At 42.8% G+C, this 24,601-nt stretch overlaps 2 protein-coding genes across 4 annotated transcripts; one reads left to right on the top strand and one right to left on the bottom strand.

Annotated features, from left to right (window-relative positions):
- Positions 1-29: 29 nt before the first annotated feature.
- On the top strand, positions 30-18,768 carry clec16a (C-type lectin domain containing 16A). 3 transcript variants are annotated; one of them, XM_079563866.1, is made up of 23 exons: positions 30-250; positions 1,662-1,790; positions 2,001-2,134; positions 2,257-2,405; positions 2,482-2,587; positions 6,164-6,287; positions 6,456-6,630; positions 6,731-6,781; positions 6,873-6,989; positions 10,612-10,825; positions 12,161-12,266; positions 12,343-12,443; positions 13,844-13,963; positions 14,048-14,157; positions 14,372-14,416; positions 14,494-14,544; positions 14,621-14,749; positions 14,822-14,942; positions 15,248-15,399; positions 15,749-15,953; positions 16,032-16,202; positions 16,522-16,659; positions 17,062-18,768. In XM_079563866.1, exons 1-23 carry the CDS (start codon positions 180-182, stop codon positions 17,418-17,420), a joined length of 3,078 nt encoding a protein of 1,025 aa, XP_079419992.1. In that variant the 5' UTR covers positions 30-179; the 3' UTR covers positions 17,421-18,768. The 3 variants fall into 3 exon arrangements, with proteins under 3 accessions (XP_079419992.1, XP_079419991.1, XP_079419993.1); XM_079563865.1 differs by having other exon boundaries at positions 10,612-10,888; XM_079563867.1 differs by lacking the exon at positions 16,522-16,659 and having other exon boundaries at positions 10,612-10,888.
- A 3,342-nt stretch (positions 18,769-22,110) lies between these two features.
- Positions 22,111-24,359, bottom strand: socs1a (suppressor of cytokine signaling 1a). Its single transcript, XM_079564921.1, has 2 exons — positions 24,204-24,359; positions 22,111-23,455 (listed from the first exon to the last, which is right to left on the bottom strand). The coding sequence occupies exon 2, from the start codon at positions 23,396-23,398 to the stop codon at positions 22,700-22,702; it is 699 nt and encodes a 232-aa protein (XP_079421047.1). The 5' UTR covers positions 23,399-23,455; positions 24,204-24,359; the 3' UTR covers positions 22,111-22,699.
- Positions 24,360-24,601: the final 242 nt, after the last annotated feature.

Genomic DNA, 24,601 nt, shown 5'->3' with positions numbered 1-24,601 from the left:
GCCCAACCACACGGACAGTTACGCAATGACCCAGGAGAGCCGCAGTCACCGCCTCTCACCTTCTTGTTTGCTAAAATGGCTATCTGCGGACAAGGCAAATTGTGTGCAATGGACTAAATCCGAGATCAAGATCGGTAAAATAACACGCTTGGAGCAGCAGGTCCCACCTTACGCCTACCATGTTCGGTCGGTCGAGGAGCTGGGTTGGGCAGGGGAAGGTTAAAAACGTCCACTCCTTGGACCAGTTGAAGTGAGTAGCTACCGGATAAGCTAGCGGTAGCATCTTGAGACAGCCTCATTATAAACCGCATTTACAAATAACGTGTTCGAAAGAGAGAGATCATGATTCCACGTGTTGTTCTTTTTGTTTATGTTGTTGTTTTGTGGCCCGACCATGCGTGTGTACACCAGCGAGCTACGGTTAAATGTCCATTTAAAGACGAGCCACTAGCACACGCCTCCTCCTGATCAAAGCTCGGGTGTTGAGCTGGGATAGTGGGATGGGAATAGATAAAGTGCAGTCAATTCAAGTAGCGAAGTAAGACCTTTGTTTTGCAGTATGTTTCCCACAGTTCTCTGTTGAGTTCATGGTGGAACTGAGTCAGTTGATTTTACTTAGAACAACAGTGTTTAAGTAAAATATCACAGCCTTTTATACATTTTTGTAGGAAATCATTTCAAGATATAATTTAAAATGGGGGGAAAATCGTGTATTCTGAAATGTATAACAATTTCAAGCTAGATATCAAAGCAAATCACTTCAAATAACAAAAACAACTGAAATAAATAAATCCATTTCTTCTGCTTTATCCGGGGCCGGGTCGTGGGGGCAGCAGTCTCAGCAGAGATGCCCAGACTTCCCGATCCACACGCACACCTCCTCCAGCTGTTCTGGGGGGACCCCAAGACGACACCAGGCCAGCTCGGAGACATAGTCCCACCAGCGTGTCCTGGGTCTTCCACGAGGCCTTGTCCCACTAGGACATGCCTGGAACACCTCCCTTGAAATTAATACAAGCACTAATAACTTTATACTTGGGGTCCCAAGTTGTTTACATCCATATCTTGGGCCTCATGTCCTGAAGCGGTTCCTTGATTGGAAAAAATTAATAAAGCTCTTAACCCCCACCTTAAAGTAGCACATTTTCTCCAGTTATGATCCAGGAATCTGGGCATTACAAAAAACGATCTCCTTGAAAAAAGTGTCTCAATAGTGATGAAAATGAGAAGTAAATGAAGATGAAAAAGCAACAAAAATATGAAAAAAAGTGACAACAACGCAGAAACAACACATGGAAATGCAACGATGAAAAATCTTTGATCAGTTTTGTAGGTCTTGCCTTTCAAATGAGGTGTTACACTCGCTTACAGGCTGTACGAAGCTTTAGATTTGGGTAAAGCTGAACTGGAGAAAATGTGCTTCATCAGAGTGGGGGTAAAAAAACTGAATTTGAAATGTCAATACTTGGATGAGTTTTGTTTCGCTATTGATACAATTCCCTGGAAAACAATCCCGGTTTTTATTTTTTTTTGTATGAGTTACTCCGTTTTTTAAGTTTGCCAGAGGTGACCAAATTGAGAGATTCCCCTGGGATTCTATGACTCTCCATAAAGTAATATTTACATCGTTGTTTATTTCCTGACTACTCTTTTCTTTTTAGGTATTTGTACCATGTCCTGACCAAAAACACCACAGTGACGGACCACAACAGAAACCTGCTGGTGGAGACGATCCGTTCCATTACGGAGAATCTCATCTGGGGCGACCAGAATGACAGCTCTGTGTTTGAGTAGGTCCCAGCCTGTGTCGAGCACCGTTTCATTGTGCTCTGTTTGTTTGTTGAGCTACTGGCTTTACGTGTCATGTGTGATCAAGTGTATTAGGCGACATCAACGCTATTACAGTTATTTATGAATATGTTGTAATATTGTATTTACTAAAAAATGCTATATAATGTTGGTTTCTATTATAAAACATGCTGTTTGTTCTCTGTTCCAAGCTTCTTCCTGGAGAAGAACATGTTTGCTTTCTTCCTAAACATTCTTCGGCAAAAGTCTGGCCGTTACGTGTGTGTGCAGCTCCTTCAGACTCTCAACATTCTGTTTGAGAACATAAGCCATGAGACGTCTTTGTGTAAGTGCAAATATTGGCATTATAATTATTGCTGCATATGTTTTCTTTCTATTGGCTTCTGTGCTGAAAGCAATGCCAAACAATTATCAAATTAAACAATGACTCATTTGTTTCCCTTTTAGATTACCTCTTGTCAAACAATCACGTGAACTCCATCATCGTCCACAAGTTCGACTTTTCGGATGAGGAGATTATGGCCTACTATATTTCCTTTCTCAAGACGCTCTCGCTCAAGCTTAACAACCACACGGTGCACTTCTTCTACAATGAGGTACGGCTGCGGAGTAATTTCTCGTAATATAGAATAGTGCGTCTAGATCATTGCCATGTCTGTGTCGCCTCCACAGCACACGAATGACTTTGCCCTGTACACGGAGGCCATCAAGTTTTTCAACCACCCCGAAAGCATGGTGCGCATCGCCGTCCGGACCATCACGCTTAATGTTTACAAAGGTGAGTGAGCAACTCCACACTGGGCAAACACAGGTTCCACCGGGACCAGGGAAGCTTTCTGTGTATTAACCTCTTAACCAACGCCTTAACTAAGTGCATTTTCTCTCAAGCTTTACCCAAATCCATAAGGTCACAGCCTATAGGCCAGTGTTTCGCCTCATTTGAAAGCTAAGACCTACAAAACTCATCTAAATTGATCTTTTTTTGTCATGTTACAGTCACTTTTTTGACTTTTTTTTTTCTTTGCTATTTTGTTTTGGGTTTTTTTCACATATTTGTCACATATCCACCGCTTTTTGTCATTTTTCTCTTGCTCTTTTTTGCCATTTTTGCCATTTTGTTGCATTTTCGTCACACATTTTTGCTACTTTCATGTTGCTCTTTTGTTTGATCTTTTTCCTCATATTGTAGTTGCTTTTTTTTTACTTTTTTCATTGCTTTTCTGTTTTGGTGTGTTTTGTCACACGTTTTTTGTAACTTCTTTGTCACTTTTTATTGCTTTTTTGTCACTTTTTTTACCCTTTTTTCAAGAAGCTTTTAGATTTGGGTAAAGCCAAAACTGTAGAAAATGTGCTGCTGTTACTGTAGTACCTGAGCATGACACCAGGGCTAAACAACAGCTTGTACTTAACTGGTTTCTACTCCTTTGGTATAACTCTTTAGCCTTGTCTCTGCAGTAAAGGGAGCCCTGTTATGTATTTGTCAGATTCTTTAGATTTGAATAACTGCGGAAAGGTACATTTTAAAGTTGGTGCATTTGGCTTTCCTCTGCAGCTCATGCATGTCTTTTGTGCAGAACATTGATTGAACATGCAGTCACTCTTTCTCCACACCTTTTTTCTGCATGCGGCATTCGCTGTTTTTAGAGTTAAGACGCCGGTGTCTTAAAGCTGCATTATGCAACTTTTTATGTGGGAATAGAAAGTTGATATTTATGAGTATTTGACCATGTAGTGAGCGACTCTAGGGCTGTATGAGTGGCCAGCACTCTTACTTTCAGTCACAGTGGTCTCTAGGACGCTCCAGGACCAATTGTTTGGAAGGTTTTCACTGCTGACGGGCCCTCTCACCAGAAAAGTAACAAAACAACTGATCTTGGAGCGTTGTAGAGAGCACCGTGATTGAAAGTAAAGGCGCCATGCTGACCACTCATACAGCCGCTTGGTCACTACAAGGTCAAACACTCACAGATATCAACTTTTTTTTCCGGATAAAAAGTTGCATAATGCAGCTTTAACTCTGGCTCTGAACAGTCTTACACTTCTGACATAAAGTCTTTGTATCATGTATGTAAACAGATAAGAAAAATACATTTTTTCGCTGTAATAAACACACATTTTTTTCAGGTATCTGGTAAGAAAAAAACATAATTTTCAGTTCGCTTTATTGTCAGTTCTTCCAAATGTAAAGCACATGTAAAGAATTGTGCTACTCGCATTGTCTATAGTTGTCGTTATATGCAATTCAATATCAATAATGTAGTTTACAATTTCAGCCTCAGAAACGTTGACCATGACTCAAAACTACAACGGCGTAAACATCTATAAAGAAATGCCACAAACTATTAGCTCCAATTGTGTAGACCTCTGCATTGACTCATTACATTGAGTGGAGCTTCCTGTTCATTCCTTGAGAAATTCGCTGCAAACAATGACAGGCTGGATGACTATATTCCAGGATGTGACTGACCCGTGTGTGTCATGGTTTGTAGTTTGTGCGATGTCACTGTCCCACAGCACCCGTGACTCACATTAACCCTGTGTCTGTTTCCCTCACTCCTGTCTCCTCTGCGTGCCCCATCTGCCCTAACTGCAGTCTCATGTAAGTTGGTTGATCCATTCATTCAGTCCTTTTGGTCGGGGCTCCGGGTAGGCCGAGCATGTCCTGTATTTTTGGATTCTTTAACTGCAGTATGGTGCACTCCATTACACCTTTTCATTTTGGAGCTCACACAGTTGCATGCATCCGGCCCTGCTTTTTTTCTTTCTGTCAAGTGTTTACATAATCACAATGTGTTTTTGTTTTGTGTTTTTGCTTAGTTTTTTGCATGTGCATGGCAGTTTTTACCACATTTGTATCTTCAGCCAAATACACAATTTTGTTTTGGTGATATGGGTTTTGTGATTGAATTGCTTTGAAAGAGCTCTCGTATCTTCCTTTTCACACACCGAGCTGAAAAAATATGATTTCCAGATCTCAAACGCTGGTTTATTTCCTTTATTTTATTATGTTTAATTCACTTGGCTGTTCGTTCATGTTTTATGTTGACCTTGTAAATGAGACATTGTGAAGTGACGTCCTGCCTCTGTTATCATTTTGGTTTTGTACAGTGGTTAAAGTTCATGGTTTAATGTAATCATTTGTTTATTAGTTCCTGCTTAAGGCGGGACACTGCAGGTGAATAGGGGAACTTTTTGAATTTAGGGATATCAACTTGTAACTTTTGCTGTAGATTACTAGCCTGGGAATAACCATGCTGCTGTGTGCGCTCGAATCATTTTGAACTGCACAGCAATCTGAGGACCATGGCCGAAATCTTCGCATGGATTTGGGACCAATCACAAAACGAGGAGGGACGGCAAGACGTTGATGCACTATTCAACATACGGAAGCTTGTAGTTTGGTTACGGAAAAAAAAAAGAAAAAAAGAATTTATGTATAGATCCAACATGACAGCAGCAACTCCATCTTTGGATCAAGCTTTAAACCGAGTTCTAAATAGTTTAGTTCAAAAGTTTACAGCGGGTACGTCATACGTCATTGGATACATTTGGTACGATTGGCTATGGCTCCGTACAGACGCATATGATAGACATTCGTAGCGCCCAATAAACGGTAAACCACACCTCTCCTACGAGAAAATTAATTATATAATAATAATAATAATATAACTTGTGATATTTTGTCTGGCGATAGGCAGGCTAGTAGATTACTGGCATAAATCTGAGAAAAAAGTTTTTCGGAGAGGAAATCTGAACTATGGATTATGCCAGGTTTAAAAGTATGTTTTTTATTTCATTGACTTATTAGTTACAAAAAAAATTTCAGAGAGGATTTTCAATCTCTTGTTTAGTTTTAAAATAAGCTGTAACAATTGGAATTTTGCTCTTTTTTTTTATTTTTCAAAACTAAATAAATCAGGCTAGTAGTTGGATATTTTCAAAGTCCCTCTTAAAAAATATTGTTCAATCCAAGGCTGAAGAATTTGATGTCTGTAGGAGCGACTTGCATGGAGATATTGTCCCACAAATGTGAGGAAAAATGCATTTTGAGAAAATAGCCCTTGACAATTTCTAAAATGAATCAATCGTGAAACACTGAATCAGTGCAATATTTAAACACGTTATTGTGAAGATGAGGTATTTTTCTGTTTCCAGCTGAAAAGGAGTTTTGCCTGCAGTGTCTCCCCTTGTCTATTATGCATGAAGTCCCTACAATTACACACTATTTACACCTTTACAATAATGAGAACAAGTTGTTTTATAAATGTGTTAAGCTGAACATAGGTTTCAAAATTACAGAGCAGTCGTGTTTTATGCAGCAGTTCACTCACATCTAACATCTTATTTACTGCAGTGGACAACCAGCACATGCTCCACTACATCCGGGATAAGACGGCTGTTCCCTACTTCAGCAACCTGGTCTGGTTTATCGGGAGCCATGTGATTGAGCTGGACAAATGCGTACAGACGGATGAAGAGTGAGTTCCACCTTTAGTAAACTATGTCCTCTAGAGGGCAGTGTTGCATCTCCTGTGTGAAACTACTGTCCCTCTGCTCGATGTATGAAGTGCCCATAGTGTACATAAGCCTCTACCCTCCATCTGAACTCATAACACCACGTTCTTCTGCGTCCACCCGTCCCGCAGGCATAAAAACCGCGGGAAGCTGAGTGACCTGGTGGCCGAGCACTTGGACCACCTGCACTACCTGAACGACATCCTCATCATCAACTGCGAGTTCCTCAACGACGTCCTCACCGACCACCTGCTCAACCGCCTCTTCCTGCCCCTCTACGTCTACTCGCTGATCAACCCCGAAATAGTACGGCCCTGCCCCGACTCTTTTTTTTTTTTTGTCACTGAGGTTTAATCATTTCAACAGGGCAAATCCCTAATGTGCAATGAACCTTTTGTCTTTGTAGTCCGAAGAGCGAAAAATCAATCCTCAAGTGTCTCTCTACCTGCTGTCCCAAGTGAGCACATTTTATTGTGTCATTAGCGTTGGTAAAATTGTCCGTTTTTGGCGATAGTGCGATTTGTAACGTTGTCATTTGTGCATTTCAGGTGTTTTTGATCATCCACTACAAGCCGCTCGTCAATTCTTTAGCCGACGTGATCCTCAACGGGGACCTGTCTGTCTTCACCCAAACGACAGACATCCAGAGTGCACACAAGTTTATGGTAGGACGCCCCGACACTTTTGAATGACAGGGCCCAAAAACAACTTATGATGCAGATGTTTTATATTTGTATTCATTTTCCCCCCCCATTTCTTAAAGGAATTGGCCACTGTTTTTACATACTGAGATATGTTCTTACCTTAGCTTTGACGAGTTCTATAGGACCTGTCTGGTCTTCCCCTGTGCCTTCAGTCACGTAAACACAGCGCAGACGGCGTTAGCATTTAGCCTCTCCCTCTCTCCACTATAGCTCCAAAACAGGTCAAGATAGAAGCTACCAAGCTCTTCCACGTTTTTCCCTATTTAAATATGGTTGCGTGAAGTGTTCCACTACAAAGTATAATTACACAAAATTAAACAATGTGGATTTTCTAAGCGAATAAAAGGGGGAACTATATTGTAAGGCGTAATAATACCAGGAGTAGTTTGGCATCCGCACAGTAAAGTGAAGATTACTGCGCAGTAAAGTGAAGATTACTGCGCAGTAAAGTGAAGATTACTGCGCGGATTTCGAACTACTCCTGGTATTATTACGGGAAAACGTGGAAGAGCTTGGTAGCTTCTATCTTGACCTGTTTTGGAGCTATAGAGGAGAGACGAGAGGCTTTAATGCTAACGCCGTCTGCGCTGTGTTTACGTGACTGAAGGCACGGGTGAAGACCAGACAGGTCCTAAAGAACTCGTCAAAGCTGAGGTAAGAACATATCTCAGTATGTAAAAACGGTGGCCTATTCCTTTAACATTGGAGATAAACTCGATTGTAAATTTGCATTTTTTCCAAGCAGCAATTTCCATATTATCTATAGACGATATATTGCTCATTATATATAGTGTTGTACCAAAATGTATGGCCGCAATTGACCGGCAGATTAACCAGTCAGAGAAATGCATGTTCGGTATGTATCAAAACAAACATGTGAGCGCCATTTCTGCCAAATCAACAGGCAAAGCACTAAAGCTGATCAGCCAAAATGTTAGTTCTTAGTGTCTGGCTCTAGCAGAATGTGGTTTTGGAGTGAGGTTCAAACTTTGGAGGGTTGAAATGAAATCGTTTTTGTGGTAAATGAAAGTGAAAATAATTTTATTGATGCATTACAGGTCAAAAAGCCATGTCATTTGTTTTCTAGGGAGAAAAACTAAGATCTATTTGGAAATTGAGATCAAACAATATGGGGGTGTGGGCTGGTATATTTCTATTTATTGTACATTGGCCTCCCTTAAGTCAAACACACACACATCAAAGTGAACAAAAGCTCTCACAGACTGTGATTCTCGATCAGCCACAGCCTCTTTCTGATTCCCCAAACCTTCCCCCTCTCCCCCCATCACTCCCCCTCACTTTTCATTTGAGACTTTCCCTCCCCCTCATAAAGCCTTCTCTCTTATGTCGCAGTATTCTTTGATCTCAAGGCCCTCTCCTCTGAGGGCTGACCGTCGCCGAGCCACGTGGTGTCATGCGTTTCTCAGAACCCGTGTGCTTCCCTGTGTGCTCTCTGTGCTTTTGCGCGTGCTTGATTTGTGGCTTTTGTAAGAAGCGTCCCACCTCTTCACTGAACATGACGTGGAGGAGTAGTGCATGCATAATTTCGGTCAACCACAACAAGAGTACGAGACAGACCACTCTTTCACCATAATACATGTTTTACATTTCAGCATTTCCCTCAGACTTTTGCTGGGACAATGGGGGCGCCTCTTTGAACTGTTTTTGTTTTCAGATAATTCAAGTGGCAAAAAGTTTGATTTGCCTTTGCTGTATAATTTGGAAACAACTGAGAGCCCCCCACAAACATTTTGACCTTTTTGCCTTTCATTTTACCGGTTCAGTCTCCAACTTGTTTGTGGAGTATTGGGGAGAAAACTAGCCATTGAGGGACTCCATAGTCAGTCCCTTTTATGGAGCCGAGGACTTTTAAAACTTAGGAAGAGGTACGGAAAAAGACAAGCCAATTTGTGGCAGTTTTCTGTGGGGAGGCTAAACGGGGTACTACCTAAGGTGGGGTGGCCACTTGAGGACCGCAGAGAGGGGGTTATGTGTTACTAGTGCAGAAAAGTTGTAGTGCCTGCTGGGTCTTGAGACAGGATTATAGAAGTTTACTCACCAGTTCCAGCACAACACAACTCAAAAAAATGCTGCACAGGTACTAACAAAATATATTCTTTCAAGATTAAGTACTGTTACCAAAAAAAAAAATAGTGCTAACTCTGCATTTATGCTGTGCACACTCACAGTGTGTATGTCACCTTGTGTTATGTCAGTTTGTATAATTTGTTTAAAAATAGTTAAGATCCTTTTCTGTTTCTTGCGACATGAGTCAAACGTGCCCCCACAGAGTTTATAGTTGATGTGTATATATATACGGGACGTATGTGGGGTACGGCCTGTTTCGGTACAGGTGGTTGATGGCACTTCCTGTCTGTGCTTGATGTGGCAGGAAATGAGGTCACATGACGGTACCCTGACAGACAGAGAAGGCTCACCTAACCCAGATCTTTTCCTGGAAGAGATCTTTTCTTTTTTTCTATCGCAGTTTCTCTTTGGTGTCAGGGCACCACTGCACCAGTTTGATACAGTACCTACTGTAACGCATTTGCATATGGGAAATCAAACTTTCTTATCTTTTTTTTTTTTATGCATGCAGATGTGTGAGTGTTGACCTCTATTAGTTTCTCATCATTGGCACTGAGTGTGAGCGGTTTACCAGAACATCGTCAGGTGCAGCGTGCGAGCACATGCAGCTGTGTGGTTTATTTCTGTGAGTCTCAAGTGTTTTTTTTCTGTGAGCCTCAAGCCTTTACGTGTAACACAGATCAAGTCTGCGCGCATGCATGTCACATTTATTCATGCGAGGTTGTCGGGTCTCTGTACAAAAGAAAAGCAAATACAGAGTGCATCAAAATTATTATTTAGGCAGAACAAAATCTTTTCAATTTAGCACAACATTAGTTTTCCATGAGGGGCTGGTTATGTTCAGTCATACCACGCATGCTAGCACTGTAGTTTAGTCCTTTACAAACATGTTCTGAAATACAGGTGGAACTCGGAGAATTAGAATATTGTGAAAAATGTCATTTATTTCTGTAATACAACTTAAAATGTGAAACACATATATGATGGAGACTCATGACATGCCAAGTGACATATGTCATCAAGCCTTTATGTGTTTTAATTTTGAAAATTATGGCTTACAGCTTGTAAAAAAAAAACAAATCTCAGAAGATTAGAATATTACATGAAATCAATAAAAAAACTGAATTTAAACAGAGAAATGTCGGCCCCCTGAAAAGTATAATCATGCATGTGTACTTAGTGCTTGGTTTGTGCCCCTGTTACTTGATTTACTGCATTAATGCGGATCAGCCTGTGGTACTGCTGAAATGTTATGGAAGACTAGGATGCTTCAACAAGAGGAAATGACATTTGAAGCCCATGTCCAGGATCCGTCTGTGTGTGGCGGCTCTTGATGCTCTGACTCCAGCCTCAGTCCACTCCTTCTGAAGGCCCCCCACACTTTTGAATGGCCTTTTCCTGACAATCCAGACTTGCCATTGTTTTGGTTTATAAATCTCTACAGGTGTTTACTTCTTCCATAACATTTGATTCCGTACCTTCATTCCCCCCCCAGGCCAATGCAGGTGGAATGCGGCGTTTCGCCAAGCCCCTGGAGTCCCTGGAGCGCTCCCTGGAAATGTCCCGTCACCGCGGGCGCAAGAGGACCCAGAAGAGACCCAACTACAAGAACCTGGGCGAGGACGAGGAGGAGGAGCGCGCGGGGTTAGGAGGGGGTGAGGCGGAGGACGGCTGGGACGAGGGCCGAGCGGAGAGAGAGAAGGGCAAAGGTACAGAGGGAGTGGCAGGTGGGAGCTCTAAGGGCAGCAGAGCCAGTGGGGAGACAGCCGAAGGTGAGTGTGTGTGTGCCTCACAGGACACCGTACTGGACTCTGTGTGTCGTTTTATATTCTCATCGATCCAACCCCACCATCCTGAGTGTGCATTGACGGCAGCCCTTTTCTTCTAAAGAGTTTTTTTACAAGTAATTTTGGCACTAATATGCATAAAAAAGTGGCATCAGATTTATTTGTTTTTTTAAACCCACTAATTGGACTAAATGTCACTAAATCATACCACTATTTACTTACTGTAAATTTTAAATGATGAAGCAAAAGTCCCTAGCCTGCCTTTAAAGGGGGGGTATTATGCTAAAACCTTTAGAGCTCATAGGTTGTAATGTTGCTATATTGTATTTTGAAACATTAACAGATGTTTTGAGTAATCTTTAAACACTAAAGTGCGGTTACGCCAGCCTCGGTTTATTAGTTCAAAGCCTCCCAGTTAATCTATAGCCCCTCCCACAGCCTCACGTACACATGAAGCGCTGGTTATGAATCTATAGCACAGCTCACTCCTCTACCACAGAGCAACAAGAGGCAAAAATATCCACCGGAGCTTCGCTACTACAAAACAACACGTGGCAGCTTCTTCTAAAACTACCAGCAATGTCCAACAGTAACAATTTTTCTTTTGGTGACGAGGGGAGGGGGGTATTTCAATATGGCTGGGAAACGTTAAAAATACCCCCTTTTCTTTTTTTTTTAAGATATACCAAGTTTTAATGCCTATGGACAAATATTCGAGTATTGAAAAAAGTTTTGTTCAGGTGTCTGTGTAGAAAACCAAGTGCTGTTAATGTGCTGGCATCGTAAAAAATTGGAATAACAGAATTTGAAAGACTTGCTGCTTTAAAGGCAAGTCAGTGAGCAAGATGTTCCAAATCATGTAATACCAGAAAAAGCCTAATACCCCCACTTTATAACCTTTGACCTTTAACCTTTTTATCTGGTCACAGGGTGTCAGTACCATTCCACCTGTGCTCCTCACCTCTCCGTGTGTCTCTCACTCTGGCTCCGTGTGCATGTGTGTTAGTTGAAATCACCGATTATGAAACGGTTCCTTCTTGGATTCACTCAACCGTGTGAACGTCCCAAAAAAAAAAAAAGCATAGAACTCCGTCTGCCGATTTGATCTTTCTGAAAACGTGTCGGGAAGGAATCTTTTCATAAAACATCTCCATTGGTGATGAGCCCTATCAGCTCCATGTGTGCAGTGTGCGTCTGTCAGCTGTGTTTGTTTCATTTCGACGTAAAGCAACAAAAGTGCTGCTTTGTCGTGCGCAGAGATCGAGATGGTGGTCATGGATAAATCGAAAATGTTGGAGCTCACTGAACAGAACATTACTGATGAGGAGAAGACGGCCGCAGCCACGTGCATGTACACACACAGGTAAGAAAGTCCCTGTAGGCGCCTTTTAAAAATGACCCAAGCCTTTGAGTAATTGTGATGTTTGTGTTTTTCGAAGGCCATTTTTAGACATGGTTTACACTGCCCTTGAATGCACCAGTGACGACTACCAAGCCCTGTTTGTCCTCTGCCTGCTCTTTGCCATCTCCCACAGCAAAGGTTAGGAGATAACTCCATGCCTCGCTTAAAGCCATACTGCGGAACATTCCAGGTTACATGTTACAAGACCAACTATAGTGTCGTAATACTCTAATGCTCAGATTGAGGACCTTGCTATCAATAAACGATAGTTGATATTAATACATATTTGACCTTTCAGTGACGCAAATACGTCACTGAAAGTAAATTAAAGGCGTTGGTTAGCACAACGCCTTTATTTACCATCCCGATGGCCTGTAGGACGCTCCAGGATGCATTTTTTTTTAAGTATTCACTGCTGATTGAACCGTCTCCATGGTTACATATACATTGCATTGCAGACACCTACCAGAAATACTAAAAAGACCTGTTGCCGAAGCATCATGGGAGCCACCGGGATGGAAAGTAAAGGCACTAAGCTAACCACCCATACAGCCGCTGGGTCACTGAAAGGTCAAATACGCACTAATATATACTTTTTTTTTTTAATAAAAAGTTGCATAGTTCACCTTTAAATAGGGGTATTATGCTTTTTGTTGGTATTTGGTGATGATCTCAAATACATCTATATCACAAGAGGTGAGGAAAGCATTTCCTGGATAGGTAGGACCTGCAGGAGGAGCTTGTCAGGAGCTGTAGCTGCGCTGCTAAGAATACACTATACTAATGCTAAGAATACACTGGTGAAGATTCTAAGATTACTCAAAGAGGCGCTAGTGGCCCGAAACACGTTTTTAGGTGTGTTTTTGGCGAGACAACAACATTGTAACATGGTAAAAAGCTCGAAAAAGTCAAGTTAAATAGCATAAAACTCTCCCTTTAAAACCTTTAAAACCTGGCGAATGGCTACCTGTAGTTTGGTTGCTAAGCTTTGCTGGGAGCCACAGGTCAGATCTGAGGATAGGCAAGCCTGTAGTAAAGATACTTATTTTTTGTGTCTGTATTTTTTGCCAATAAAATACATGGACTTCTTAAAATACTAGATACTAAAAATAAAGTGTGGCTTAAGTTTATCTTTGCCTATTCTTAAAGGCCCTATACCTGATTTTTGTGGGTGTGTGAATGCATGGTGGTGGTCAGAGGGACCGATGGCAGATGTGTGCAGTCGCGACAGCGTTTCTGTCAGTTTCACCCCGGGGGAAACTGAACACCACCGAGTATGGACTGAATTTACAATTGTCTAATGTAGTAAAGCACTTTGTGACTATGTCGGTGAAAGGCACTATATAAATAAACATCTTTCTCTTCTTCTTCTTCTTTAGCTCTAGAGAGTTTTCCCTACAAATGTCTGAGTTTACAATATACTAAAGAAAGACAAAACTAATTTCATTCCAAAAAAAATCTGATATAGCTCCTTTAAGGCCATCTCTTGCAAAAAATTACTATTTAACTCTCTTGTCAACCTTCTGCTGTTTGTGAAGGCATAAACCGAGATGTGCTGGAGCGGTTGCAGCTGCCGGTGCCGGAGCAGCAGAGGAGCTCCTACAGCGTGGTGCTGGTGGAGAGACTCATCCGAATCATGAGCCATTCGGCTCAGCCAGGTAACAGACACAAGTGTTTTTCAACAGTATTCCTTCTATTGTAACCTCTACTAAACAGGAGTGTGCTGTGCCCTGTGTTTCTAGATGGCAGAGTGCGCCTTGCAACTCTGGAGCTTAGCTGCCTTTTATTAAAGCAGTCTGTGCTTTCTGGCAACAACTGTATAATAAAAGACGTTCATCTTGCGTGCCTCGAGGTACTGCACACACAGACTACTTTTCTGTTCTTGTTTTTAACTTTAATTTGATCCTTGTTTGGAGGATTTTCATAGTAATGGATAATCTAAAACATGATTTAGTATTCTATCATGTCTTAAATTCTTTCCTAATCTAATTTGGGCTTTTCCTTAACCCAACGTACATGGATTTAAACAGGGTTTTAATGTTTTATCTGTTGCTGAACATTTGCAGGGCGCTAGAGAGGAGAGTCTGCACTTATTGCGTACTTTTTACAAGGTGAGTGTATTAAAAAACACCATTTGTTGAAAAAGGTTTTATGCCTTTGCTTGATGTGTTTGCCGTCTTTGTCTCAGGGTGAGGAAATCTTTCTGGACATGTTTGAAGACGAGTACAGGAGCATGACGGTCAGTCGGCTTCACTTTAATACCCTGCCAGTTTCAATTGCTGGATAATGATCTGTTCCTGCTGTTGCTGCTGCAGAGTAAACCCCTAAATGTGGAGTATCTCATGATGGACGCCTCGATCCTGCTGCCCCCGACCGGCACCCCTCTGACCGGCATCGACTTTGTGAAGAGGCTGCCCTGCGGTGATGTGGAGAAAACGAGACGAGTGAGCTCCGCAGTGTGACCAGGAATCAGCACAGCCACATATCCTGAACACATCCTGTCTATCTTTACTCAGGCAATCCGGGTGTTCTTCATGCTGAGGTCATTGTCACTTCAGCTTCAAGGCGAACCAGAGACACAGCTCCCTCTGACGAGACCAGAGGACCTTATAAAGACCGATGACGTCCTAGATCTCAGTAAGAAACAGGCAGTGACTCAAACAGTTCTAGACACATACTCATCTTCCTCCAGATTAATGAAGAACCGGTAGTTTCCTCCCTGTAGTCGTGTACTCAGAACTCATTATATCAGTGTGTTCTCAGAAAATCACACATCTGTCTGAGATAGCATTTTCATGGAACAGATGCAGACAAGTTATGTATTTGCATGTATTCTGTGTCCATGAAGGGTTTCCTTTAGAATGGACTGTCCGTGTTTGATTCTAATTTTTACTGTTGTTTTATAACGGTCAAATACATTGTGTGTTGCTGCTGTGTTTTAGACAACAGTGACCTTATCGCCTGCATGGTTGTCAGTAAAGATGGCATCCAGGCCCAGAGGTTCCTGGCTGTGGACATCTATCAAATGAGTCTGGTAGAACCGGACACCAAGCGCCTTGGATGGGGTGTGGTCAAATTCGCAGGCCTTCTGCAAGTGAGAAAATAACCTTTGTGTTTGTTTCCATTCTATTATCACTGCTTTGTTCTGTTCTATGCTACAGTGACAGATTTGTTATCGTTACAAGAATCTTTGGTATTGCTTTAGATAAAGGTGCACTCATTAAATATTAATAAGCATTAGTAATCATTTTAGGTCAGGGTTAGGTATAGGGTTGGCTTTGAATAAGCCGATTAGTAAGTATTAGTATGTTGACAGATAAACGTATATAAGCAGTGTGTCAATACTTTACAAGCACATTATTAATTCTCATTAGTACCATATTTGTACTTAATGAGCACACCTTAATATAAAGCGTTACCGAATCCTTTACCCTCTTTAACAGGACATGCAAGTGTCTGGTGTGGAGGACGACAGCAGAGCTCTAAACATAGTGATCCATAAACCGAGCGCTAACCCACACGCAAAGCCCTTGCCAATTCTTCAGGCCAACTTTATATTTGCTGACCACATCCGCTGCATAATAGCCAAACAGAGACTGGCCAAAGGGCGCATCCAGGCTCGGCGCATGAAAATGCAAAGGATCGCAGGTGAGAACAGAAACCTTTTGTTGTTTTTTCTGCAGTCGTGGTGGTGTCTGACTCATAATGTGGGTGTACATTATGCAGCGCTCCTAGATCTCCCCGTGCAGCCGAGCGCCACAGAGGTGTTGGGTTTTGGCCAAACTGTGAATGCATCACCAAGTGGCCTACCGTTCCGCTTCTATGAGCAGTCAAGACGAGCCCCCAACGACCCCACGGCTAGCAGATCCATGTTCGGCTCTGTGGACAAAGTACCAGGTGACTTGATTGTTGCAGCAGCATGTTCATGTACGCCTTTCACTGGGAAAAGGTTTGTGGAATTAAGATAGAAATTCAGCATTGGTACGACATGATTACAGACACAGGAAAGTAAGATAATGCAGACTGGTGAGACTTTTTGACATTTTGTATTCTCTGGAAACTGTCTGACCTTAAAATGAGGAGGAAGTGTCTGAGTTTCGACAGAAGTGCCTTATCGAGTTAACAAACTTAAAGATTAGATCACAACTACTAATAAGGATGTATTTGACCACAGCAGATGTCAGTTGTGATGCTGATGCTGCGTTCTCTTATTCAGGGTTCGCAGTGGCACACTGCGTGTCCCAGCACAGCCCGTCCCCCCTGTCCTCCCCCTCGACCCCCTCCAGCGGCAGTGGAAGCACAGGCCGCTGTGATTCTGTCACTGCCAGCACTGTGTCTGCTCAGAGCCCAGCAGGTAATGCCCACATGGAGCAGTTAAGCTAGTGCTGCATGAACAATGCTGTGTTGTTCTTGAGTGATTGACAGTCTGTATGAGGCGTAGCTTCCTTTGCTGAAACTCAACTGTAGCTTTAGAGTCTCCTGCTGTAGAGGCAATACTGATACTTCTGCTGTTTATCATATTTTATACTTTGATGCAGATTATGGTGGGGCGAAATGAAAAAAATATCATGATTTTGACGTTTGATCAATCAATACAAACCTGGTGATTTCTAATTGTTCATGGGACAGATGCACAAATGAATCCAGAACATTTTTAACATAAAAAGTTATAATTTTCTTCAAATCCAAACACTGAGCTTTGACACGGAGCGCACATTTACACCATGCCCCTGCGTCACTCGTGTGTGTTTTGCAGATGACGGCATGCTACAGGAGCACACTCCCCCGGCCTGTCCGACCGCAGAGGAGCCTGCCACCGCTCACTGTCCCGTACTGGCCCCCAGCCTGACCCCGGCCGCCCAGCCCACCATCTCCCTCCTCACAGACAGCAGCACCGACAGCCTGAGTGTGGAGTCGCTCACACTCTTGCCCCCCGCTGACCCGCCTCACCTGCACCCCTGCACCAGCCACCCCCCGAAGCCAGGCCAGGACACCATCACGGAGGAGGAGGAGGAGGAGGAGACGGTCAAAGAGGACATCCCAACAACGGAGACGACGACTGACGAAGCGGCGGAAGACGAATATGACGGACCAGACTCCCCTGAACTGGATTAAAGCAAAGCGACGTATCGAGTCTACGGTCACACGGGGCGACCGTTGTGAGAGAGCGAACGCTGAAGAGGTAACACAAAGACAGAGGAAGACCCGCTCGAGCACATTTGGGGTTTCCATGTTCTCAGATGTGAACACAACCAGCAACGTTTCGACTCATTGTGCTTTAAGAGTCCGCCTTACAAGCTCATTCTCTCCTCTAACGCAATGGATTCTTTTGCGTACGTCCTTTTGTCAGAACCGACATCACACCCAATCTTAGTTAAACATAGCCAGTTCCCTTAAGATTCAGATCAAGGAAATGTGGGTAATTGTAGTTAGCATTTTAACAACAAAAAGAGGTGTAAACTAGGGCTGAAAAGTATTGTACAATATAAAAAAAAGTGCAATATTGTAACTAAAAGCTGTGTTTTATTATACATAATTGAGAAAAAAGATGCATATTTAAGTGAACGCGCTAGTTTTCTACAGAGGGAATCGACAACAATGTACTCCTCTAAGGTCACGGCTGCTGCTTTTCTAACACTGTCCATCACACACGAGGACAATAGCCCGTGAATGTACAGTCAGTGAGTGCTCCTCCGCGCTCACTTTCTGAACATTAGTGAGGTTCCTGGAAGCATTCAAATACAGATTGTACCAAAAAAAGAAAAAAAAAAAAGCCTGACATCGAAACGAGAAGTCAAGGCCTTCTGGAAATGCAGTTTCTCTGAACTGTGACTCTGCAGTTTTTGGAGAACAGTGCACATGTCGGCGAGTTCTCTCACTATCGATGATGAAGCTTTACTTCTGCAACGGCTTATTCTAGTGCTCCCTGACATGACAGGTGAATGTAACACAAGTTAACTTTTCCAAAATGCTGGGCGCTCTTATCCGTTGGAGTTCATCCTACATGAAACAAAGCACAGAACGACACTCTTTTAGTTGGATTTTTTTCTTCAGTGACCGTTACCTTCACGGCTATTGCTCTCCAAACCCTTCCTGTGCCATTATATTGTACAGCTTAAGTCTTAAACGATGATCAGTGGGTCGTTTGTTACACTGTACAGTCATCCACTTTATAAATAAGAATTTCAGAGCAATACTCTCTTTATGGAGTTTTTTCTCTCGGTATTTCCATACGGCTTCTGTAAATAGCGGCTGAATGGTCGTAGTGATCACTGGTGCGCTGCGCAGGCTTGCCGCCGTAAGTTCTGGCCAGACCATGGCAAGCGTGCAGCGATAGTCCTTGATTGTAGAGTGCGTGCGTGTGTGTGTGTGTGTGTGTGTGTGTGTGTGTGTTTGTATGCTCTGTAAATGCTTTTGACTGTAATTATGGAAGACAAATGAATTCTGCAATAAATTATTCTACTACGAGCTCGACCGGTGAATTCTTTCGGACTGCTTTAAAGGGACTATACAGAGTTTAAACATTTTAAATTAAGTCTTTTCCTCCCCCTACATGTTCCAACAATGTGTAGAATGAGCCCAGACCTGTTCACCACAACTGCCTCTAAAATCCTGCACTGTGTTACTTAAGGTCTGAATTGCCGTCATGCACAAGCTTAATATAGAAGGTGCAGTTACATGTATGACCTAAGGTGGCAGTAGTGAGTATATAATGGCTAACTTGTGTCTAGCCTCTTTAAGGGTTGCGAATAGCAAACGGTAGCAAGCACTTAATCTCTTAAAGGCACAGGCCACCGGTTTTCCATACTGTGATATGTTCTTACCTGAGCTTAGACGAGTTGATACACGCCTGTCTGGTCTTTGTCCGTACCTGTGGAAGAGCGTGGTCGCTTCCAACTTCACTCCCGTTTGGAGCTGTAGGAACAATGCTAGGAGAGGATAAATGCTAGCAACATCTTTGGTTGTTGTGCGTGACCGAGTGCACGCACAAAGACCAGACAGGTACGCATCAACTCGTCTAAGGTCAGGTAAAAACATGTCTCAGTATGGAAAAAACAGTGGCCTGTGTCTGTATCCTCCACTGGAAATGAGCTGAAAATAGCGACACAAATGGGACGAAAACTAAATGATGAAAAATGTGATGGAAAAAAAGCAACAGAAACGCGAAAGGAGCAACAAACATGACAAAAAAAACAGACAAAAAACAACATAAATAAAGGAATGGGAAAAGGAAAAAACAACAACAAAAAGACAAATCAGGAGCATAAATAATGTGACAAAAAAGCATTAAAAAATGCAATGAGGAGCAACAAAAAATGCGACAAAAATACGTCCCAAAAACAGCGAGAGGAATCATCTTAGATCAGTTTTGTGAGTCTTTTAAATGAGGCCTGTAGGCTGTACGTTCCAGTCAAGATATTTTTAGATTTGGGTAAAGCTGAACTGTGGAAAATGCCCTTGGTTAAGGCGTGGGGTAAGAGGTTAAAGGTCTTATACTTGTCTTTTTTGTATGATATCAGTCTTTTTACCCCATAAGAATATGCTGTAAAAGTAATAACTATGATTTGCTGATACTTGAAGGACGACCATTACGGTTAAGTACTTCGTCTAATACTAAAAGGGCATTTCGTCAATAATAACAAACCATTAAGCATTTGTAAACGCTTCATTATTCATAAAACATTTACAAAGGTTTTCTTCTAAATGTTTATGGTCCAAGCAGCAAATGCTCATCACCTTTTCCACGCTTATAAACAGTTAACAAATGATGAATAATGCTTTGTTAATGTTTATTATTATTAACTGTGATCTAGGTGTTTACTAATGCTTTTACGAATAGTAAGGAGCTGTTGCTAAACTAAATATTTAGATAGGATAATGTCCCGTGCAAACAACAAAACACCACTCCAGTATTGTGTTCAAAGCCTGTACTTTCTGCCTCTACAAACATGAAAATGCACGTGATTCTTTTGTTAGCTGAGCAGTTAACATGTCACTGCTCTCGTGTATGTCAATATTTCGAGCCTGTTCGAGAGGTTTCACAAATCGATCGCAAATCTAATCGCAAACACACAAATGGTTCTTTCTCCCAAACGGTTCAGCCCTTTCACTTCTTGATAGTTTTCCCTCTATCTCGGTCTGGCGGTGTGACTTTGTATAAGGGCTTATCATGTTGACACTTTCCATCTTCACAGCGTGGCTCGTATAGGGGCCCTCACTCAGTCTTCTTGTGGTCTTGAAGGTGTTGCTTTTTTGTGGTCGCTCTGTTCAGGGAAGTCTCGGTGCATGTGCGTAAACATGACTTGGTTCCTGGTAGCGCCGCTATAGCTGACATATTACTATCAAGAGACATCAATACGACCAGTGTTCAGTGTTCGGCAAAAAAAAAAAGAAAAGTCGCACCTGTTCTTCTCAAAATTTAAGGTCAGCAAAGTGAGAATCGACGTCATTTCTATGTAGAGGGGAATAAAAAATATAATTTGACATATAAAATGAGGATGTAACGTCAGGCACCAAAACTTTATATCTATTACGAATCCACCCACTGTTTCTGATTCAGCTACCGAAACAGTCAAGCCTGGTCTAGCTCTGGTAATAGTTTGATATGAGGAAGAGATTTGCCAAAAAACACCGATGTTGCCAAAGAGAACAGGTTAACCCTTGCTCGGTATTGTTCATGCTTAGTAAATTATTTCAAATGGATAAAAGGTTAAGACTGTCGTATTGCTCATCAAGACACCATGGAGTTTAGGATGTGTTCATACCTCTCTAGTTATTAAGTTTGTTTGTTTGTTTGTTTGTTTGTTAACTTTATTGTCCCCGTAGGGAAAAGTGTTGTCATTGTTATTGAAATGAAAATGTCCTTCAGTTTTCAACATGACTTTCTTAGAGGCTGCACCTCTGTATGTTAGACAAACTTTGATCTACTACAGGATAGGCACTATAGAATATCAAAACTGGAAATCTGAATTGTCTGTAGCAGTGCTTCCCAATCACGGGTACTTGGAATGATTTCAGATTAAAAAAGGAAGCGAAACTGAGTAGAACTGCAATATCCATTTCAAAGGAAAGTTCTCTCTATTTCTTTCTTTTTATAGATCTTTTAATGATGTTTTTCAGTAAAAGGTTTGACTTCGAGAGTATTTTAGCTTCATTTTGAATGCAGCACACTCTTATCTTAGTTTAATCTTAGTTTAATCTTAGTGTACTTGTCCACGTAATAATAATGGTAAGATCCTCCAGGTAAAGGGGGACTCGGTGTATAAATGAATGACTCAAGGGTTAAGCGTGACAAAAAAAAGGTTGGGAACCACGGCCTATAGACGCCACTATTCTTTACTGCTCACTCAACACCTAAATACACAGTAATTATGAGTCATGCCTATAGTGCAAATCGGGTTCACCGTTGCCCAACATTTTTCTAAACAATGACAATAGAATGAACTAACCTCACGACTCTGACCTTAACTAGTTCACCTATTTTCTTTTTTAAAACACAGGCCACACTTCCCCTGAGGAAATTTCAATGTGATGTGTGCTTCTCATTTTACAACTCACTCGTCACACCCGCCCTTTGTATGTCACCTCTGTCCCCGTTTCTGGTAAAAGGCCATTGACTACCACAGTAACCCCGCCCACCCGTGTCAGCCGGCTCTATAAATGAATCATTCGGCGTGATGCGGTGAAGATACTGTACGTTGCATTGGCGCGCCCCCCCCCCTGTCTGTGTTTGTGGCGACGTCACACTCACACCCTCCATTCAGGCTCAGTGATGGGACAACCAAGGTTTAATATAGGAAATATAATTAATCTTTATTATTAACAGTAAATAAAAAAAATACAGAGATTCACAAGTCTGTTGAATTCTGGGCGGTACAGTACAAAACGACACTTGTTTCTTCTTGACCACTGAAGTCGCCGCGTCTGCTTCCTGCATGCGTGACATCAGTGACTGTGTCGGAGCCAGTGCGAGTACATTCACAAGCAATGTAAACTTTCACATTTAGAGTATTATGTGCTACAAACGTGTGCGCCGCCCGCTTTTAGCCGCACTCTCCACCAGTCATGGATTTCCCTAAGAGTCCCGAGTGGACTGAAGAGGGCGCCGAGTGGACACACGTAGATTGGATCAGCTACAGTCCCGTATGGAGCGCTTAGGCCCACAACTGTGAGTACCGTCGTTCTATTGTCCCTGTAGTTTTGTACTAATGCAGCTGCCCAGTGAGTATTGTTCTTCCCAAGGCCAGGACAAGTCCCATTTGCCGAACTGTCCCATGCAGCCCAGTTGTGTTCTTGAAATATTTCGCGGCTCCCATGTGCCCCAGTAGGAGAGCGGTTTGTGTGAGGTAATGCGCTCGAAGTGGGTAAACACAGTTGTGCAATGCAGAGTAAAGTCATAATTTGTATGGGAACTCCAGTAGGAAGTCTTTCACCACGTTGTTGATTGGCAGTTTTGAAATGTGACCGACCTCGCCGCTCAGCTCCAAGACGCGTTTTCGGCATATCTCCTGCAGCGTTGGCTCCCATTTCCTGTACGGGACGCTTAAGCTCTTCTTGGGAGAGCTGATGTAATGTTCCAATAGGGCAAACAGCGAGGGGAAGGAGCGCTCGTTTCCAGCCAGCGAAAACCTCCTCTTCTTGTATAAGATCCGCACGCTGACGGGCCCGCTCTTGGAGTGGTAGGACAGAGTGAAGAAGACGTCCTTCTGGCGGCTGTCGCGGATGAGGAAGCTGCCCAGGATAGAGTCCTTGAGCATGGCGTGAGCCTCCTGCACGCCCAGGGGACCCCAGTAGAAGCCGCTGCGCTCCAGCTTGGTGGCCGTGTCCGTGATGATGTCGCAGTCCTCTTTGCAGGAGAACACGGGGAAGTGAGTGAGGTACACGCAGGGCACGGATCTCTGGACGGGGGCCGGAGACGGGCACCTCTGAAGATCCTCCCAGCTGATGGGGCTCACAGACAGCGACGCAGAGGAGGAGGACGAGGACACGGACGACGCAGAGGAAGAGGCAGAGGAAGAGGCGGAGGAGAGTGCAGAGCTCGGGTGTGTCTTGTCATGACCTTCCAGCGTGCTGTTGGCTACCATCCTACACATCCCACAGCGGACAGGGGCACAAGACCCTCTCCCATCTCTACCCGCCGCACTGACATCCTGTAAACACAACACACAGAGTTTAGCAACAAGCCAGGGAGGAACAACAAAGAAAACTACCACCATAACCGATCACATTTTTCTCCAGTTCGGCTTTACCCGAATCTAAAAGCTTGAAAAAAAAAAAAAAAGTGTCAAAATAGCAACAAAAATGAGACGAACTCGTGACGAAAACGCAACAAAAACATATTTTTTTTTAAAAGTGCAAAAGAAAAGTAACAAAAAAAAAGTGATGAACGCAAGGAAAAAGATCCGTTTAGTTGAGTTTTGTCGGTCTTAGCTTTCAAATGAGGCTCAGTTACGCCGGGTGTTAAGAGGTTAAAAAGTCCGTGTTGTACAATGCAGGTAAAACGGGCTGGGATCCCATTTCAGTTTGTCCTCTCGCTTTCATTCGTTGAAAAACAGACACCATTACAATTTGCATTTTAATAACATTCAAATTATTGTTATCAATGTGTTTTCAGTCAGATTTCACCATGGTGTGCTAGAATTCATTTGACTTTCTGTGACATTTGGGTTAGATGTTCCTATCGCGGATTTCAATGAACTGGCGTCAGCTCACACGCCGCAGTTACACATTAATCTTGATTTCTTGCAAACCGCGACAAAAATCAGCGACACTTACAAACTAAACTAGCGCAGGTCACGTCGGCGGGTTGCAAAGCACAAAAACACGCATCGATTCAACGCTTTTCGTGTCAAATCCTCGTAGCGGCGTAAATACGTGGCTACTGTAACACAATCTTACCGTTTTTTTCCTCTCAGATCCAGCAGCGCGTTTAAAGATCCACTTTGCCCCTCCGGCTGCGCGCGCTGACGTGACGCTGGTTACAGGCGCGGCACGTCAACTATTCACGACGTGTTTTTTGTGTGTGTGTTTTCTCCTTTTCTCGTCAAAGGTCTGTGAGCGTTTTCCACACTGACGCTTTCCACACGCTCTTATATACAGCTAAGCCCCGCCTCCCGCCGCCGAGAAACCGAAAGTGAAACTATCACCGAGCGTAGCATTCGTTTCACTTATCGCCTTTGCGAAGAAGTTGGCCCCAAACCTCTAAACCGCATGACGATTTAGGAGAAAACGCTTGTGTGACAGTAATGGCTACAACTGCGGGCGCGCGCGCTTATTCATGGTCTCGCGAGGGCTGG

Source organism: Gobius niger (genome assembly GCF_951799975.1).
Source record: "Gobius niger genome assembly, chromosome: 10".
Classification (NCBI taxonomy): Eukaryota; Metazoa; Chordata; class Actinopteri; order Gobiiformes; family Gobiidae; genus Gobius; species Gobius niger.
Note: the sequence above shows the minus strand (reverse complement) of the source record. Positions and strands in the feature narration are given on the sequence as shown.

Bases quoted from the DNA above. Each gene is read 5' to 3' on its own strand.
- socs1a (XM_079564921.1), bottom strand. From the start codon at position 23,398: ATGTGTAGGATGGTAGCCAACAGCACGCTGGAAGGTCATGACAAGACA.
- clec16a (XM_079563865.1), top strand. From the start codon at position 180: ATGTTCGGTCGGTCGAGGAGCTGGGTTGGGCAGGGGAAGGTTAAAAAC. The intron at 2,406-2,481 runs GTACGGCTGCGG...TCGCCTCCACAG, and splicing joins TGCACTTCTTCTACAATGAG to CACACGAATGACTTTGCCCT. The intron at 6,288-6,455 runs GTGAGTTCCACC...CCCGTCCCGCAG, and splicing joins TGCGTACAGACGGATGAAGA to GCATAAAAACCGCGGGAAGC.